This window comes from Choloepus didactylus, chromosome 21 (assembly GCF_015220235.1).
Source record: "Choloepus didactylus isolate mChoDid1 chromosome 21, mChoDid1.pri, whole genome shotgun sequence".
NCBI lineage: Eukaryota > Metazoa > Chordata > Mammalia > Pilosa > Megalonychidae > Choloepus > Choloepus didactylus.
The window spans coordinates 48,729,037-48,748,562 of record NC_051327.1 but is presented as its reverse complement, the minus strand read 5'-3'; the positions used below and the strand labels follow the sequence as shown (position 1 = coordinate 48,748,562).

Here is a 19,526-nt window from a genome sequence, read left to right as displayed (position 1 = left end):
TACTAAATTCTAGGAACATCTACTAAGTTCCACTTTTTATCCAGCAGTAGGAAATAAGCTCATTCACTCACATGAACTTTTTCAGATAACTGAAACAGACCCTTTCAAAAAGAATCAAAATAATTTTTAAGAGGTTTTTTGAACGTGTACTTTCCATTTCTCTGTCTTTTTTGGTAGACTCAGAGGCACTAAGGCCACTGATTATTGGTTGTCCTGTAGAACAGTGAAGCTAGGGGGGACTATGGCAGGAAATACTGTGGTTTAGCCCTATATTAAATGACTAGCAGACAATTGTGCTCTAATACTTGCTTTTCATAGTTTGTTAACTCTTGCCCTGTCACAAGCAGTCATTTCTCCGTAGTGTTATTTTATGTGCCTCTAAGAAGCCCTTTTAAACTTAACTGCTACTTGTCTGAGCCTGGGAACTCTAGGAAGGAGAGCTCCACCAGTAAAGTACATGACCTGCAGGGAGACTTTGTGGCAAAGCTCTGTGACAAAGCTGCCAGGTAAAATCAATCCAGATAAAGGAGGTTTTGTTCCACTGAACATGTAAAAAGACAGACCTCAGAATGAAGAGATGTCAAGGATGCATTCTTATATTGAATTAGATATTAACATGCTAAAGGCAGGGACTGGAAGGGGAGTTTGAGGGCAGCTTTTCCCAAAATGTGTTCCAAGCAGACTGCTCTGGGAGATAAGAGTTGATCGGAACTGCCAAACAGTCCCCAAAAGGCTGTACCAACATACCAGTACAGCTTCTTACCTGCTGGTTGAATTGGATGTCCTACAGCCACTTTACCTGTTATGCTATCCTCCTGCCTCCACAGACCTAAGGCCACCACCACCTATGGCACTACTGTCTTATATGGATATTAGGGGATCTAGGGTAATGGGGAGGAATAGAGAGTGACAGTTTTCCCCCTTCATCACAATTCTCAGCCTGCAGGGACTCTAGACCAATTTGAGAAGGCAGTAGGTGGCTCCCAAATCTTTGAACAGAAATACCAACAGCTAATTTTTCTAAGTGCTTGCTTTGTTCCAGGCACCACTCCAAGTGTTTTAACCCTATTCCTCACTTAATCCTCATAATGAGCTACTGTGGGTATCACCCCCATTTTACAGATGTGGGAACTGAGGCTCTGAGACCTTGCTAAAACCATACAACTAACAACTGGCAGAGCAAGGACTGAAATGCAAGCCTGATCCAAAAGTCTAAACCTTTCAAGAGCACCAAGCTATTCCCTGTTGAGTTACATTCTCAACTGCAGAGGCCTCTTTCAAAACATGGGCCAAACATTTCTTGACTAAACTGTGTGAAGGACACATCCAACCTGATGTGCAAACAGGACCTACTGAGTTCGTAGGTCTGCGTGAGCATGTCTCGCTCGTACACAATGTCCACCGGTGGCACAGCCTTGGAGATGACCTCCTCTTCTTCATCGTCATCCTGGTCGTGGTCGTCTTCAACCTTCCGTTTAAATTCCTTCAGCAGCCTGAGGCACCGAACCATGACATCGGTCCCTGGGAACACAAGCACAGGTTTTCAGCAATGAGTAAACAAGTGTTGCCTGTGGGAGCGGGTGGGGGTCCTGAAATGATCACAGCAAACCCAGGCAGAAACAGAGATTCAGAGAGAGGTCACACATATCGTCAAGGCTAGAATGTTTACAACTGAACATCTCAGGGCGTAAGACTTGAAAACGTATTCCATTAAAACTGCTTTTTGTTGTTAGTATGATTAGTGAATAAAGAAATGCAAATGAAAGGAATGACAAGGTGCCATTTTAGTCCTAGTAAATAAACAGCAGCCATCTCCTGCTGGAGACCAGCTCCAAGGCCACAGGAAACATGGCTGTCTTTCCACATTGTCTCCCCAGCACCCAGGGCAGCTGGGCACCCAGCAGGCATGCAGGCAGCATTTGCTGAGCGAATTTTTTTCTTTCAAGTTCACACCCCATGCTGATAAGGTTGTGGCAGCAGTGTAGATGAATTCTGTAGCCCGTTTAGAGTATTTTGAGGGGTGAGGTAATATTCATACCCTTGAATCCAATGATTCCCAAGAGTGGGAATTTATTCCAAGAAAATATTTCAAAAAGAGGCAAAAGCTACAAGCACTAATCAGCACTAACTTTGTAACAATGGGGGCCTAAGTGGTAGCAGGCCATCACTCTGTACCCTCTACAGACATTATCTGCCTTCAGATAATCACATTGCTCCTAGATTGTAATCTACAAAAATATGATATGGAAAAAAATAACATGCCTGTGCCTATGGTTACAAGGGAAAGACATGGACAAGGATTAGTAAGGTGCAGGAAAGACCAAAACACCTTGAAGCTCTCCATGTGCTAACTCACTGAATCCTAACAATCCTAGGAGGCATTTTACAGATGAAGAAACTGAGGCACAGAGGGGTTAAAAAACTTACTCAAGCTTCCAACAGCTAGTAGATGACAGGGGCCAGGTTACTCCGGCAAGGTCACTGGTCTCCAACATGGGAGAAATGATTCTGCACCAAGACATCCTATGATATATGACGGTGAGGGAGGCAAAAGAGGACCATATTCTAATCCCTGGAACTCTTGAATCTGTTGCCTTACATATTAATTTTCTGTGGCCATTGTAACATATTACCAGAAACCTGGTGGCTTAAAACAGAAATTTATTCTCTGACAGTTATGGAGCCGTCTCTGGAGATTCAAGGAGAGAATCTGTTCTTTGTCTCTTTCAGTTTCTGGTGCTGTTGGCCATATCACCCCTCTGTGGTCACACTGATCCCTCCTCTTCTCTGTGTGTCTCTTATGATGACCCTGTCATTCGATTTAAGGCCCACCCAGATAATCCAGGAGGATCTCTTCATCTCAAGATCCTCCACTTTATTACATCTGCAAAGACCTTTTTACTAAATAAGGTAATCTAGATTCCGGGGATGAGGACATGGACATAACTTTTTTGGAGGCCATTGTTCAACTTACTACACTTTAACAGCAAAACAGAATTGCAGCTGTGATCAAGTGAAGGGCCTTGAGACAGGGAGATTATCCTGGATTACCTGGATGGGCCCAATGTAATCACAAGAATCTTTGTAAGATAGAAGCAGGAGGATCAGAGTGAAAGAGAGACTGAAAGATACTAAGCTGCTGGCTTTGAAGACTTGGGGGGGGGAGGGGGTAAGGCATGAGCCAAAGAATATAGAAGTGGAAAAGTCAAGGAAATGCATTCTCCCTAGAACCTCCAGAAGAAACCAGCCTTGCCGACACGTTAATTTTAGCCCAGAGAAACTCATTTCAGATATCTAACTTCCAGAACTATAAATTAATAAATGTATCGTCTTAAGCCACCAAGTCAGTGGTGATTTGTTATAGCAGTAATAGGAAACTAGTACAGATGTTTTCTCCAATAGCTTTTTTTTTTTAATTAAATTCAGTTTTATTGAAATACATTCACACACCATACAATCATCCATGGTATACAATCTACTGTCCACAGTATGATAATATAGTTATGCGTTCATCACCATAATCTATCTCTGAAACATTTTCCTTACATCAGAAAGAACCAGAAGAATAAAAACTAAAAGTGAAAAAAGAATACCCAAATCATCCCCCCATCCCACCCCATTTGTCCTTTAGTTTTTATCCCCATTTTTCTAATCATCCATACACTAGATAAAGGGGGTGTGATCCACAAGGTCTTCACAATCACACTGTCACCCCTTGTAATCTACATTATTATATAATCGTCTTCAGGAGTCCAGACTGCTGGGTTGGAGTTTGGTAGTTTCAGGTATTTACTTCTAGCTATTCCAATACATTAAAACCTAAGAGGTGTTATCTATATAATGCATAAGAATGTCCACCAGAGTGACCTCTCGACTCCATTTGAAATCTCTCAGCCACTGAAACTATTTCGTCTCATTTTGCATCCCCCTTTTGGTCAAGAAGATACTCTCAGTCCCACGATGCCAGGTCCACATTCATCCCTGGGAGTCATATTCTGCATTGCCAGGGAGATTTACAACACTGGGAGTCGGGTCCCACGTAGCGGGGAGGGCAGCGAGTTCACCTGTTGAGATGGCTCAGTTAGAGAGAGAGAGGGCCACATCTGAGCAACAAAGAGGTACTCAGGGGGAGACTCTTAGGCACAACTATATGCAAGTTTAGCCTCTCCTTTGCAGTAACAAGCTTCATATGGGCAAGTCCCATGATCGAGGGCTCAGCACATCAAACCGCCAGTCCCAATGTTTGTGACAACATCAACACCAGTCCAGGTGAGGATGTCCAACACATCTGCACCTTCCCCCAGATCCTCATGCCCCAAACCCTTTTCATGATCCTGCTTCTGAAGCACTGGAGCCTATATTTTCCTTTTTTTGAAAGGATGTATGTCAGCCTCTCCAATAGCTTTCGTTAGCATAATGATTTGTAGAATCCTTGGGCTTTGGCAGGAAAGGATGGCAAAAAAGCTGGTCTCTGCAGCCAAGCCCCTTCTTTTACAGAAACTGTGGCCCAAGGAGGACCTTACTTGCCAGGTTTGAAACACCCACATGAGAGCACTGCAGACTGACTTCTATAGAAAGTCAGGCCTAAGCATCCAGTCTTGAGCAGGAGATTCTTATGGGAACAGAGCACTTGGTTTGCAGGTGAAGCTCACATCAACAATATAGCATCTCACCGCCCTGAGATTATCAAAGACAGCCTTCAAAGTAAGGTTTGGCTGTTGAAAGGGACTCTGCTGTTGACCTACAAAAGCCTCTGGGAGGGCTGGCCTGAGACGAAACGGTTAGCAGAAGTGCAGCCAGCCTCTGTGGTCCTGACACTAGCTCAGTGCTGATTTCCCCCTCCTCTCCTCACACTGACAGAAAATCCCCCAGTTCTAGATTTTTCCTTATCTGAAACATCCAGCCCCAGTCACACTGCGGGCCTTCTTTTGCCTCGGCTTCCCTCTGTTCCTGCCAGGTCCTCCCTGGCTTCTCCTGCTTCCCCGCAGCACTTCCCTTTTGCCCCAGGCCTCTGCCTTGTCCTCTCCCTCCATTTAGCACCATTTAGGAAAGGTGCCTAAAGCAACCAGGAAGGGGAACAAGGGGATTCTTGGGCCATATGAACAGGCGAAAACCCTTTCAAGGCTGGGGTGACTGGGATTGAGTACTGTGCTGGGCTCCCTCTGGGATTTCTTTCTAGCAGCGACGGATGGAGGCAGCAGGAATGCCCGAAACCTTGGCTGGTTTGTGCTGATGGCAGCACACATGCAAACTGACCGCCGGGCCATTTTCCGTTTGAACTTCCTCTGTCTTCTATTCAAGCCCATCCACAATCCTCCCATCTTGCCCTGAAGATGGTGTTCACAAAAGAACCCACTGTTCCTAATAATAAAAATATCCCCATTTACTGACCTTGTGCTATGTCAAGGCGCTAAGCTCCCCACCTGCACTGTACGAGTCCATCTTTACCACAGCCTGAGGTACTGTCATCCCCATTTCCCACTGAGAATACTGAGGAGCTAACTAATTTGGCCGAACTCCTGGCATGGAACCGGGATTTACTAGGCAGTCTGGCTCTAAACCCTGGATGATATATGCCTCCTGATTCAAAGACGTAGATGTGAATTAAGTAACGGAGTGACCCAGTGCCAGAGATGCTGCAATATAGCACTTAGGGGAAGCCAACTCCACATTCTTTCAGCAGTAGCCACTGTTCTTTCTTCCACTCCTTTTTAACTTCCTTAAGGGGCTCATTAGCCAGGAAAGGATACACAGAACAGCCCTCAAAATAAACACAAGTGGAAGAGAGGCATGTTACTAGCACACTTGTGGACTTAAAGGGCAAAGAAGAGAAAATTCCTCTCAGCCTTCAAAGCTTCTGATTCTCATATCCCGAAGTCAGTTCATTGTTCTCATCTCTCTCTGCTACGGTAGCACTTGGCAATGCAGCCTTCTGGCACGGTACATGGCACAGGGCTTGTCTGCTTTCCCATCTGCCTCCTCTCCTGATGGCTAGGACGGCAGTGCTCAGAGGGAGTACAGGGACAAAGCTTGGGCTCCGGGACCAGGCAGACACGGGTCTGAAGCTCAGCTCCACAACTTACCACTTCTGTGACAATGGGGAAATTACTTAATGTAACTCTGCCTTCCAGTGAGTCGAATGGGACAGCAAGGTTCTCTGCCCCGTGGGGTCAATGTGAAGCCTGTGGCACAGGGGCTGGCATGCAGCGATCGCATAGCACTAACACCTGTCACTCAACAGGTGCCAGGCCCTGTGTTAAAGGCATTACGTGTGCTGATACATCAAATCCTCCCACCAATCCTGAGGCTGGCAGGTCACTGGAAGCTCCACTTTACAGATGTGGAAGCTGAGGCCCAGAGAGGTTAAGTGATCTGTTCAAAGAGATGTAGCTATGAAAATGGCTGAGCTGGGATTTGAATCCAGGCTGTTTGGCTCCAGAGTCCAGGCTCTTAACTAATACAGCATTTATTTTTAATATCCCCAGAACCTAGCACAGTGCAGCGGCTTAACAAACATCAGTTGAACTAGAGAGACAGAAAGACAGTGACAGAGACAGGGAGCTGGTTTCCAGGTAAAAGCACGGTAGGCTAGGCCTGCTTGAGCCTACCTAGGACCAGGCCTGTGCGCGGCTGACTCTGCCTCACCAGACAGCTGCTGGCACACAAAGCACAGCTGATTTCTCTGCCATGAACCCCATCAGGCAAGTACACCCTGCTTTATTCATCCAAGCGGTGTCTATACCTTGTCTTTCTCAGCATACTGGCCATGGAAAGGCCACTTCCCTTATCCCATATCATGCCATACACATCTGACTTTGGAAAAACCTTATATATCAGAGAGGCTGTGTAGCACAGTGCTAAGAATCCAGCCTCTGCTGCATGCACCTGAGCAAGGAGGTTCACCTTCCAGAGCTTCAAATGTCTCACCTATAAACTCAGGGTAACAACCATGGCTAGCCTCATAGGGGTATAGGGAGAATTTTAAGAGACAAGGCACAGTGTAAAGGATAGGGCACAGTGTTTGGTGCATGGTTTGTGCTTCACAATTCTAAAGGACCACCTGGAGTTAGTCTCACTGGCCCTTTACACCTCTTCCACAGTTCTGGAGTTTTACCAGCCAGCAGGCATTTTGCCAGGCCTCAGATTTTCAATTTTTATTACTAAAATCCCTCTGCTCACACTTGCCTGTTTAAGGAGACTGTTCCAGTCTGCAGCTCAGCCAAGGAGAAGAGCAGAAGGGCCAGGGCGAGGCTGCAGGAAGCACACCACTCCACAGTGAGCGGCGCCTATCATGCCATCTAAGCGACCAGCAACCTCCTTGGAGAAACCACTGATCCCTGCATGCAGGGCTTTCTTTCCAGGAACAAAAGGCAGGAGAGATATAACTGCACAAGCTCCCAAGCAAAGGAATTATAGGCATTAGAAAGACATGGCACTCTAATGCCAGCAGTTCCACACAAAGGAGCCATGCAGTCCTTTTGTATCAAAGATCCAGGACAGGCTCACCTTAGTGTGAACGAAGGATGGCTTTATTTAGGCATTTTGAAGACCCAGGAAGGAAGAAAGGAAGGTGTGAATCCTTACTGAGCACCCAGTGTGAGCCAGGCACCGTGTCAGGTGTCTTCAGACGCTATTTTACTTAATCATCACGTTGAGGGTGCAAGTTACTGTTTTTGCCATTGTAAGAAAAAGGAAACTGAGACTCAGAGGGGTCAAGTGCTCTAACTGATGTCTCAGAGCTAGCAAGTGGCCTTCCTTTCAAATGAGGTCACCTGGTTAGGTCAGAAGTTCCAATTTCCATTGGAAGGTGCAGTTCACTCTAAACGGAAATACCGAGTGGCTGTGCAGTGGGGTCAATGGCCCATGTTTCTCACCTTTCCAGTGGAAAAATCTCATCAGGCCTCCTAGCAAAGTCAAGCTCTCAACTACCTTTACCCTGGGAAATAAAAGCATGATGGAAACAAATGAGCAGAATTCCTCTTTGAGAGTTGCAAACAAAGGGAAAATCCTACAGGTAAGTCAGGCAGATGTTATGTAAATTCAGTGTATTACCAACCCCACACCCAACACACACACACGCACACCCAGGAAGTATCTCCTGTCCTAAGCCTGCTCTGAACTTTGAATGGGGAAGGGGCTGCCAGCACTAGGGAGTTATTCAGAAAGATGAGCAAGCCAAAAGGATACCTCAGAGGGGGTAACTCCCTTAGGTGACTGGGGAGAGGCCTGAGAAGACTGGAAGCAAAGGATTCAGGGCAGCACCCAGAATGACGGCGGAGGGTGCCACAGCCCACACACCAGGGTGATGGCAGAGCATGCAGCTTGAAAGTATGGGCTCTGAAGTCAGTCTGTCCCGGTGGGAACCTGCCTCCACCACTGCTGCATAACCTTGGCTAGGCAATAATGTCCCCTGGGCCTCAGTTTCCTCAACTATAAAATGGGGACAAGAATAGTACCTTCCTCATAGAGTTGGTACAAAAATTGACTGAATTAATTCATGTTTGGTGCTTAGAACAGTGCCTGGCATATAATAAGAGCTCAATAAATGCCCAATACTGCTATTATCATCATTTTCATTAGTACAACATTGAAAAACACAGCTTCTGAGGATCAAGTGCCATACTAAGTTGCCCAGGCTGAAAATGCCAGGGGATTGCTGGGGGCCTTTAATTAAATTTGATTCCACAAGCACTTATTCTGTGTTGGGCCCAGAACATATAATAAGCCAGGGTTCCTGCCCTTGCAAAGGGTCAAGTCTAACAGTGGCTGGGGCAGTGTGGGGAAGTCATCGGGCTTGGGCTGCACAACAGCCTGGGGTTGAGTTCTGGCTCCACCACAGGGAAGTGGCTCACCTCTCCAAGCTTTGGGTTCCTCATCTATTAAAACAGGGGCAGGCCTGACGTCTAAAGTAACTTTGGAGTGAGGACGGAAGAGCCGACACATGTAAGGTGCTCAGCACAGGCCTGAGACCACTGAGTACTCACCACGTGCCACCTGGCTGCATGCCTGCTGGAGGACTGAAGGCCAAGGGCGCTACTTCAAGTAGGCACAGGGCTTATGAACTATGAAAAAGCAGGACAGGGCGAGGCAGGGAAAGGGAGAGAGAGGAGGTGACATTTGGGGATATGAAAGGATAAGTAAGAATTTTCTGATGGCATGAGCGAAGGCAGAGAGGCGGGAAAGGACAAGGCCAATGGGCAAGGAGGCAGGTAGAAGTTATCAGATGAAGATGAGAATGAAGAGGGAAAAAAAGTAGATTGTGGAAGGATTGTCTGCCAAGCAAAGAATATTCTATTTTTTAGTTTGTGGACATGACATTTTGGGACTAATATGTTGGAGCTATTTTGCAGTGGATGCTGAAGATGGCTTTAAGGGAAGAAGGTCTGGAAGGCGGAGCCCAAATCTTGGTTTTTCTTACTAACTGTGTGGGGAAACAAAGATATTGAAAATAATACACAGGGGCTTACAAGGATTCAGAAAACTGTATAAACGTTCTTGGTTTAGAGTTTGCGAATCATCTTTCAATCTCCAGTGCAAGCATCACCTCCTCAAACCCTTGGGCTGAGTTAGTGCCTGACTCATTCAGGTGCCCAAAGTTCTTTAAGAGACACAGAAGGATGGGAAGGGCTTTGTATCCATTGCACGATGAGAAACCTGATGATATCAGCAAACCTTTCCTGTGGGCTATGAACCAGGCAAGTATGAGAATGCGACGTCAGCCTCGTGGGACCCTCTGCACCAGGTCCTGGGCTATTCCCACTCTACAACTGGAAGTTCCAGATGGATTTCACCTTACTTGGTCTCCATACACGCCTCTGTGCCCCCAGTGATTGCCATGTCTTGCCATTTGTGGGCTTACAAGCTCCCAGCACTTGCCTTTGGGTTCTCCTAAGTACAGGGGCCATTCCCTCCATTTCCCCCAGAGCCAGTGGCTGGCTACACCAGAGCAGGTGGCTGGAGGAAAATCTCACGGCCCCTGACCACACCGACAGCCATCAATCCTATCTCTGCAACACGTCTACTGTCCTCTGCTCCAGTGTGGTTCCCCAGAATTCTTCCCCAGCCCCACTCCCCTGCCATGTGCTACCAGTGGCCACGTTTTCCTGCTCAGTGGAGGTGGCTGATGGCTCCCACTGCCTGCAGGACCGAGCATGCTTTGTTCCCACAGGGGAGATGCACAGGGCTGCCTGCTGACTAGGGGACCTGCCTGAGTCCAGGAGCTGACACGAGTAAAGACCCAGACCTCAGGAGAGCTGCTTCAGCCCCAGCAGGACGGTCAAGCCCAGCAATTTATACCACTATGGATTTTACCCCTTTCTCTACTCCTTCTAGCTCCTGGCTTTACTAGTTTTTACCATTCTAAAATGTTTCTACCTCTTTTACACTTCTCTTAAATATTAATGATAGTAGTCACTTTTCAATTTTTAGTTAGTGTCCTTTAATTACCTTTGTCACTTTTACCTGAAGGAAATCTTGCTTATTTTAGCTGTTTTAAACTTTTTTTCTCCTAGCACCATTTTCTAGGCTTTAAAAATTTCTGATGATCTTTTTCTATTCTTTTTATGTTTATGTTCATCTTTTATCCTTTTTGTTTCTCCGCTCCTCATTCTTTTTACTTCCAGTTTTCTGGTTTCAAAAGCTCTTTTAAACCTTTATATTTATTTTATTACATTTTAATCATTCTTAATATGCCTCATTTCTCTTTTTTCTTAGGTTGTATACTTAGTAATACTACTGCAACTTTTTTAATGTTCCCTTCTGCCATTTTAATGATCTTAATTTAGTTTGCTATTCCCTCTTACAAGTGTCTTTGCATTTTGCCTTTTATTTTTAACTTATTTTATTTTTTAACAGCTTTATTGAGATATAACTAAAAAACCATACAATTCACCAACTTAAGGTGTTTAATCCAATGGTTTTTAGTATATTCACAGAATTTGCAACCATACATTTTAGAACATTTTTGTCACCTCACAAGGAAATTCCGTACTCTTTAGCTATCACCCCCAATCCCTCTGTACTCTCTTCCCTCTTCTGCCCCTAGCCCCATTAAACTACTCTCTGTCTTAAAAGATTCCCCTATTCTGGATTTTATATGAATGGAATCATGTACTCTGTAGTCTTTTGTAACTGGCTTCTTTCACATAGCATAATGTTTTCAAGGTTCATTCATGTCGTAGCAGAGTTAGTACTCCATTTCTTTTTATGGTGTAATAATATTCCACTGTTTGGATAGGCCACATTTTATTTGCCCAGCTGTCCTGCTGATAGACATTTGGGTTGTTTCACCTTTGACCTGTTATGAATGGTGCTTCTATGAACATTCACGTACCAGTTTCTGGGTGGACATGTGTTTTCTCTTTGGTACATACCTGGGAGTAGAATTGCCAGGTCATATCGTAACTCTGTTTAAACACTTGAGGAACCGCCAGACTGTTTCTCAAAGTGGCTGCACTGTTTTACATTCCTACTAGCAGCGAATGCGGGTCCCAATTTCTCCACATCCTCGCCAACACTTCTTGTTATCTGACTTTTTGACTGTAGCCACATAATGGGTGTGAATTCATATCTCGATGCAGTCTTGATTTACAATTCCCTGATGACTGATGATGCCGGGCATCTTTTAGAGTGCTTATGGGGCAACTGCCTATCTTCTTCAGAGAAATAGCTATTCAAGTCTTTGGCTCATTTTTGAATTAGGTTATTTGTCTTTTTATCATTGTATTATAAGAGTTCTGTAAATATTCCAGATATAAGCCCCTTATGAGTTTTACAAATTTTTTTTGCATGATTTGCAAATATTTTCTCCCATTCTGTAAGCTGTCTTTTCACTTTCTTAATGCTGTCCTTTGAAGCACAGAAGTTTCTAAATTTGATGAAGTCCAATTTCTCATTTTTTTTTTTTTTTTTGGTTTTTGCTCAGGCTTTTGGTGTCATATGTAACAATCTTTTGCCTAATCCAAGGTCATAAAGATTTACTTCTATGTTTTCTTCTAAGAGTTTTATAGTTTTGGCTCTTGTATTAGGGTTTTTGATTCATTTTGAGTTAATTTTTATATACGGTCAGAGGTAAAGGTCCAACTTCCTTCTCTTGCATGTTGCTATCCAGTTGGCCAAGCACCATTTGTTGAAAAGACTATTCTTTCACCACTGAATTGTCTTGGCATTCTTATAAAAATCAGACACTAATGTATGGATTCATTTTTGGACTCTCAATTCTTTTCCATTCATCTATATGACTCTCCTTGTGACAGTACCACACCATTTTGATTACTGCAGCTTTGTAGTAAGATTTGAAATTAGGAACTGGGAGTCTTCCTACCTTATTCTTCTTTTTCAGGATTGTTTCAGCTATTCTTGGGTGCCTTGCAATTCCATATGGATTTTAGAATCAGCTTGTCAAGTTCTACAAAGAAGTCAGCTAGGATTCTGAGAGGGACTGCACTGAATCTGTAGATCAGTTTGCGGTGTAACACCATCTTAATGTTAAGTCTTCTGATGCATGAACACAGATGCTTTCCCATTTATTTAGAGCTTCTTTAATCTCTTTCAACATTGTGTTGAAATTTTCAGAGTAAGAATTTTATAAATTTTGTTAAATTTGTTCGTAAGTCTTTTATCCTTTTTGATGCTATCATGAATGAAACCGTTTTCTTAGTTTCATTTTTGGATGGTTCATTGCAAGTGTATAAAGATACAACTGATTTTTGGATATTTGAGTATCTTGTGTCCTACAACATTGCTGAATTTGTTTGTTATTTTTAAAGAGTCACAGGGGCAAAACTTGTGGGAGAATCCATGCCATAAATAGGGGACTGCAGATGCTTCAGACCCCTGCCCTTGTCCCCCTCAATGTTGGACTTACCTTGTCTGTGAACCTGGCCCTATGCTAGACGCTAATCTATGGTCAGAGATGGACACGCCTTCAAGGAACAGGTAGAGAACATACCAAAGTGAAGCAGGCCTTGGATTATATAGCAGGGAGCAGGGGGTCTCTGGTGAATGGGGAAGGTGGGCCCCATCTAAAGGGACAGCAGCTCTCTGCCTAGCCAACTGCTCTATACATCTCAGACTCAAGACTACAAGCCGGCCTGCCCTATAGATTTTGGACTTGAGAATGCCACACCAAAACACTGTGTGAGTTTCCAGCTGGTTGGCCTGCCCTACAGATTTGGGTCTTTCAGCCCCAACAAACACATGAACCAATTCCCTAAAATACAAATAAAAATATTTCCTATGGGGTCTGTTTCTTTGGAGAACCAATTGATACAGTGGTGTTAATGAAGCCAGTTCCCACAGGCTACTTGCTCTACTCACAAATTCAAGCACATGGACCCCAAGTGTTTTTTTTTTCTTGTACACCTTTAGGTTTACCTTGGAGTTAACACATTCATTTTTAAAATTTTTTCCCCATTTGCTGGGTTTTCTATGTACCTATCACTAATTCACACTTAGACTCTCTACCAGAAGTGCAAATTTCCCCTGGATACATTCATACACATACACATGCGTGCACATACCTGCACACATACACACGCAGCAATCAATCATTTGCATGGATTTCCATCCATCCCTCTTGCACTCCTCATCCCTTGCTCTGCTACTATCTGGCTGGCTGGTCTCTCATCCTGAGATTTCCCTTCACCGTCTCCCCAGGGTTTTCCTTAGTCTTCCCCACTTCCTAGATCCCATGGTTTCTTGTCTTTTGGTTTATTCTGTCATGTGATGGTGTACATCCTCCAGTATAGTCCTAAGAAAGGGAATAAGGAGAATTTTTTGAGTTTGGCATGTATGAATATGTCCTTATGCTCACATCCAATTGATATAATTGAATAAAGAATTCTAGATTCCATTTCCTTCAGAATTTTGATGGAGTTGCTCCAATGTCTTCTGGCTTCAGTTACTTTTGGGAAGTCCAATGTTTTCTTGCCTGAGGCGCTTTAGCCCCCGATTTCTGAAGTCTCAGCACGTTTGGGTCCTAGTATGGGTGACTTTGTTCATCATGCTAGGCACCTGATAGGCTATTTGAGCTAGAAACTCATGTCCTTCAGATCTGGAAAAATTCCCTGTGTCATCTCTCATAATCTCCTCCCCTCTGTTCTTCTGCTAGCTTGCATACTCTCTTCTCTCTCTCTCTCTCTCTCTCTCTCTCTCTGGAACTCCTATTAAGCGGATGTTGGACCTTTGAAACTCACTTATCTTCATCTTGGATCTCCTATTTTACATCTCCTTGAGTTTTTGTTCTTTCTGGGAGATTGTCTCAATGTTACTTTACAATCTTCCCTTCCACTAAATCTTTAATTGCAATAGTTCTATTTTATTTCCAGGACCTCTTTGTTTTGTTTTCTACATGTCTCCTCTTTATAGCCTCTGGTTCTGGTTTCGTGGATGCAATATCCTCTCTTCTCTCTCTGAGGATCTCTTTCTTTTAAGTTCCTTCTGCTCCCTGCTTTGTTTCTGTTTCCTCAGTTTGTTTCTCTTACTTCCACACCAGAGTTTTCCGTAGAGGCCCTGTGAAGCATTAAAACACTGCCTGGAAGTCCTGTGTTCTGAAGAATGGGGAGAGGAAGGAAGAGGCTGCCATTGTGTGGGCCCCTAATTTTCAGTATCAGAGGACTTTTCTCTTGGACCAGTCAGTTTCTGCAGAAATGAACTCTCCAGCCTCTGGCCAAGAAGACTATTAGTCTGGCTGCTAGTGTTCCATGAGTCAAATTGGGAAAGGCAGCTGATGGGCTCTTTTTAGTGTATGGAGATTATCATGTACTCTCGTTTCCAGCATAGCACCTTGTCCCCAGCCAGGTCTCATGTCTGTGAGTCTAGAAATCTTCCAGTGCATCCTCTCTTGAGATAATTCCAGTCTTCTGTCTTCCTGAAAAAGAGCTTCTTACCTGCCTGCACAAAGTAGGGGAGGGGACTTGGGGGTACAACTGCTTCTCACACAGACTATTAACCAATCCTCTTGTCTTCAGCCCCCTCCATGCTTGTGTTTTCAAAGGTACCTAGAATGTAGAGTTCTGAGTTGCCAATTCTTGGCTCCCTCCCTTCCCAGGCATTTAGCTTCCCCAGTCTGCTGAGTCAGTTACCATGTGTCCATCTGCCTTTGAGCTTCTGAAATGTTGAGAACTCTCTGCTGTCCTTTCCTGTACTATTCCTAGTCTCTCTGTACTTGTGGTTTATTCCTTTTATAGCTCATCATCACTATGGTGGAGTTTGGGTAGAGAGGAGATAAATGTATATTCCATTTATCATTTTTTTCTGAAAGCTCTGGTCCTCCATTTTTCTAATGACTTTTGCTAATCAGTAGGGGTAAATCGTATGGGACAAAAATCAAGAATGGAGTAAAAATAAAGGCCTAAGGAAGGTTTTTAAAGTTTCACAGTCTATAGTCCTTAATTCAACTTTCTTAGAAGGTTCAAATCCCTACCTCTGCCACAAACTGGTGGCTTAAGCTTACATGAGTTACCTAACATCACTTACCTTTAGTTTTCTTGCATGTAAAATGATGATTCACCCACCTCAAAGGGCAACACAGAGTAGGTACTTTAAAAATTCTGGCTAAGGCACAAAAAGAGAAATATTATATGCTACCACTAATGTGAACTTTGAAAAATGTAAAACAAATGGTTTATAATGTAGAATGTAGGGGAACTAGCAGTAGAGAGCAATTAAGGAAGGGGGAACAATAATCCAGGAAGAACAGATAAGCTATTTAACGTTCTGGGGATGCCCAGAAATGACTATGGTCTGTTAATTTCTGATGGTTGTAGTAGGAACAAGTTCACTGAAATGTTGCTATATTATGTAACTTTCTTGGGGTAAAGTAGGAACATGTTGGAAGTTAAGCAGTTATCTTAGGTTAGTTGTCTTTTTCTTACTCCCTTGCTATGGTCTCTTTGAAATGCTCTTTTATTGTATGTTTGTTTTCTTTTTAACTTTTTTTTTCATAGAGGTGATTTGAAAAAAGAAGGGAAAGTTAAAAAAAAAAAAAAAAAAAAAAAAAAGAAAAAAGACAAACAAGGGGAAAAAAAAAAAAAAAAAAAAAAGATGTAGTGCCCCCTTGAGGAGCCTGTGGAGAATGCAGGGGTATTCGCCTACCCCACCTCCATGGTTGCTAACATGACCACAGACATAGGGGACTGGTGGTTTGATGGGTTGAGCCCTCTACCATAAGTTTTACCCTTGGGAAGACGGTTGCTGCAAAGGAGAGGCTAGGCCTCCCTGTATTTGTGCCTAAGAGTCTCCTCCTGAATGCCTCTTTGTTGCTCAGATGTGGCCCTCTCTCTCTGGCTAAGCCAACTTGAAAGGTGAAATCACTGCCCTCCCCCCTACGTGGGATCAGACACCCAGGGAAGTGAATCTCCCTGGCAACGTGGAATATGACTCCCAGGGAGGAATGTAGACCTGGCACCGTGGGACGGAGAACATCTTCTTGACCAAAAGGGGGATGTGAAAGGAAATGAAATAAGCTTCAGTGGCAGAGAGATTCCAAAAGGAGCCGAGAGGTCACTCTGGTGGGCACTCTTATGCACACTTTAGACAACCCTTTTTAGGTTCTAAAGAATTGGGGTAGCTGGTGGTGGATACCTGAAACTATCAAACTACAACCCAGAACCCATGAATCTCGAAGACAGTTGTATAAAAATGTAGCTTATGAGGGGTGACAATGGGATTGGGAAAGCCATAGGGACCAAACACCACTTTGTCTAGTTTATGGATGGATGTGTAGAAAAGTAGGGGAGGGAAACAGACAGAGAAAGGTACCCAGTGTTCTTTTTTACTTCAATTGCTCTTTTTCACTCTAATTATTATTCTTGTTATTTTTGTGTGTGTGCTAATGAAGGTGTCAGGGATTGATTTAGGTGATGAATGTACAGCTGTGTAGTGGTACTGTAAACAATCGAAAGTACAATTTGTTTTGTATGACTGCGTGGTATGTGAATATATCTCAATAAAATGATGATTTTAAAAAAAAAAAAAAAAAAGAAACAGACGTAATTCAGGCAATGTTTATAATAAAGATTGTGTGTAAAAAAAAAAAAAAAAAAAAAAAAAATTCTGGCTAAAGAATGAATAGTGTCTTGGTGTCAGAAGAAAAAGATGAAAAAGACACCATAAATTTGAGATGTTAGAGGGACATTCAAGTAGGGAAGTTCGCTGGAAGTTAGAAGCGCTTTTATTTGGCAAACATTTTCTGAGCACTTTCTATAAAGAAGGTCCTGAGCCAGGCACTGAGGAATAGAGAGCTGAATAAATAGGTGAAATCATTATACTTCAGGGCAGAATGTGATGAGATAGAAAAGCCTGGCGCTTAGAAGAGAGAAGTGTAAGCCATCCAGAAAGCTGAGAGAGAATACAAAGCACAGACCCTGCCATTACCTTTCTTTGTCTTACAAGGTCCACATTCAGGGTGAATTTCTTGTAATGGAAGGGACACCACTTTAGCCAGTCCAGCATTCAACATGTACTGGTACAGACGCTTAAACGTCCTTTCACACAGCCCCTGCCAAAACAAAATTGCAAAGCTACTAGTGGGTACAAGCAAGGCATTTGAAACTATGAAGAGTCACATGGAAATGAACACAAGTTCAGGACCTGAATTAACTGATTATCTTAATTAACAGATTCAGGAAAGGATTCCAAACCATCCTCCAAGTGAATAAATTCAGTCTAAAATTATTCCCTTAATCATTAAAAAATAAAGCTGAGGTGAACTCATTGCCCTCCTCCCCTATGTGGGACCTGACTCCCAGGGGTGTAAATCTCCCTGGCAACACAGGATACAACTCCCGAGGATGAACCTGGACCTGACATCATGGAATTGAGAACATCTTCTTGACCCAAAAGCGGATGCAAAATGAAACGAAATAAAGTTTCAGTGGCTGAGAGATTCCAAATGGAGTTGAGACATCACTCTGGTGGACACTCTTATCTATTATACAGATAACCCTTTTTAGGTTTTAAGGTATTGGAATAGCTAGAAGTAAATATCTGAAACTATCAAACTGCAAACCAGCATCCTTGACTCTTGAAGATGATTGCATAGCAATGTAGCTTACAAGGGGTGACAGTGTGATGGTGAAAACCTTGTGGATCACACTCCCTTTATCCAGTATATGGATGGATGAGTAGAAAAATGGGGACAAAACACAAATGAAAAATGGGGGGGGGTGTGATTTGGGTGTTCTTTTTTACTTTTATTTTTATTCTTATTTTTACTTTTTCTGGTACAAAGAAAATGTTCAAAAAATAGATTGTGGTAACGAACGCACTATACGATGGTACTATGAACAGTCGATAGTACACTTTGGATGACTGTATGTGAATATATCTCAATAAAACTGAATTAAAAAAAATAAAGCTGAATTTTAGGAGTATTTGATATTTGCCTAAAGAGATCCTGAAAGGATATGCAAGGAGTGAGAAGAAGGCAGGTGAAGGTAGAGGTAGGAAATTTTTCACTATATACCTTTTTATATAATTTTGAGTTTTGAACTGAGTAAATATATTCGTATTAAAGACACACACACACACACCTTCCCACAGGCAGTGGGACAAATAGGAAAAAAATTAAATAAAAAAAAATGTAGTCTATCTGTGAAGCCACAACAAAATGATGATGAATATATCCATCCTATCACTCAGATTTCTGCAAGGCCAACACAACCGAAATGATCCTAAGTGCATACTAGCTGCAGGGGTTGCAGTTCCAGCTCAGGCCATGGTTTTTCATCTACATAATGTATTTTTAAAAAGTAATTTACTTGCCAACATTGAAAAGTAAGAGATTTCACATAAGAAATCCGATTTCTGGCTTCTCTTGAGAAATTGATATCTGGCAACAAATCCTGGACTGCAGTTGCTCACAGTGCCGGCCAGCGGGAGCCTGTCCCAGCCGCTTCCCTTCAGACAGGACGTGCAGTCTCCAGGTGCCACTGCCCTCCCACTGAGGCTGAATGTCAGCTGCCAATTGCCACCATTTTTGTGCTACTTTTCTCTTGTAATACTCAGGAGGAAAGTTAAATATTCCTGAATTCATACTGCTATAAAATTTTTTTCCCACTTGGCCTATTCCACTTGCTTTTATTGTCCTCTCAGCCACTGCTGACATTTGATTTTGCAACCCCAGGTAAAGTAAGGCAAGTGAGCCCTGTGGTTAGAAAGACAGGAGGCGCTCATGACCAAGAGTTGCCAGTGGAGTCTTACAGGTTTCCTCTTACACTCTGGGGGGAGAGAAAAGGAGCAAACGTCTGTGGGCTGCTGCCACCACATATGTGTTATCAGCTCCCAGACTAGCAGGCACTCTAGCAGCTGTACGGCAGAACATATGGCTATCAAAGAAATACAGATGACTCACATATGGCTCATTCAAACCACTGGTTTGTGAATGGCATCTACCGTTAATCTAGTCATGCCCCCAGCATTATAGAATGACTCTGCAGAAACTCGTCCATCAAACCCCAGACCTCAACATATGGTACTAAGCCTTGGACCACCAAAATGAGAGAGGATGGCAGTCCTGGTGGCCT

At 43.4% G+C, this 19,526-nt stretch overlaps 1 protein-coding gene across 2 annotated transcripts in view; it reads right to left on the bottom strand.

Moving 5' to 3' along the window:
• Positions 1 to 19,526, bottom strand: part of GTF3C1 (general transcription factor IIIC subunit 1) — a 94,976-nt gene that overhangs the window by 51,583 nt on the left and 23,867 nt on the right. The window contains exons 6-7 of one of the 2 annotated variants that reach the window (XM_037813954.1): positions 17,377 to 17,500; positions 1,354 to 1,521 (exon numbers count right to left, since the gene is read on the bottom strand). In XM_037813954.1, the coding sequence (XP_037669882.1) occupies positions 1,354 to 1,521; positions 17,377 to 17,500 (292 nt within the window). Of the gene's footprint in view, positions 1 to 1,353; positions 1,522 to 2,427; positions 3,432 to 17,376; positions 17,501 to 19,526 lie in introns of those variants that run through there. The other variant, XM_037813955.1, reaches the window with a different exon arrangement.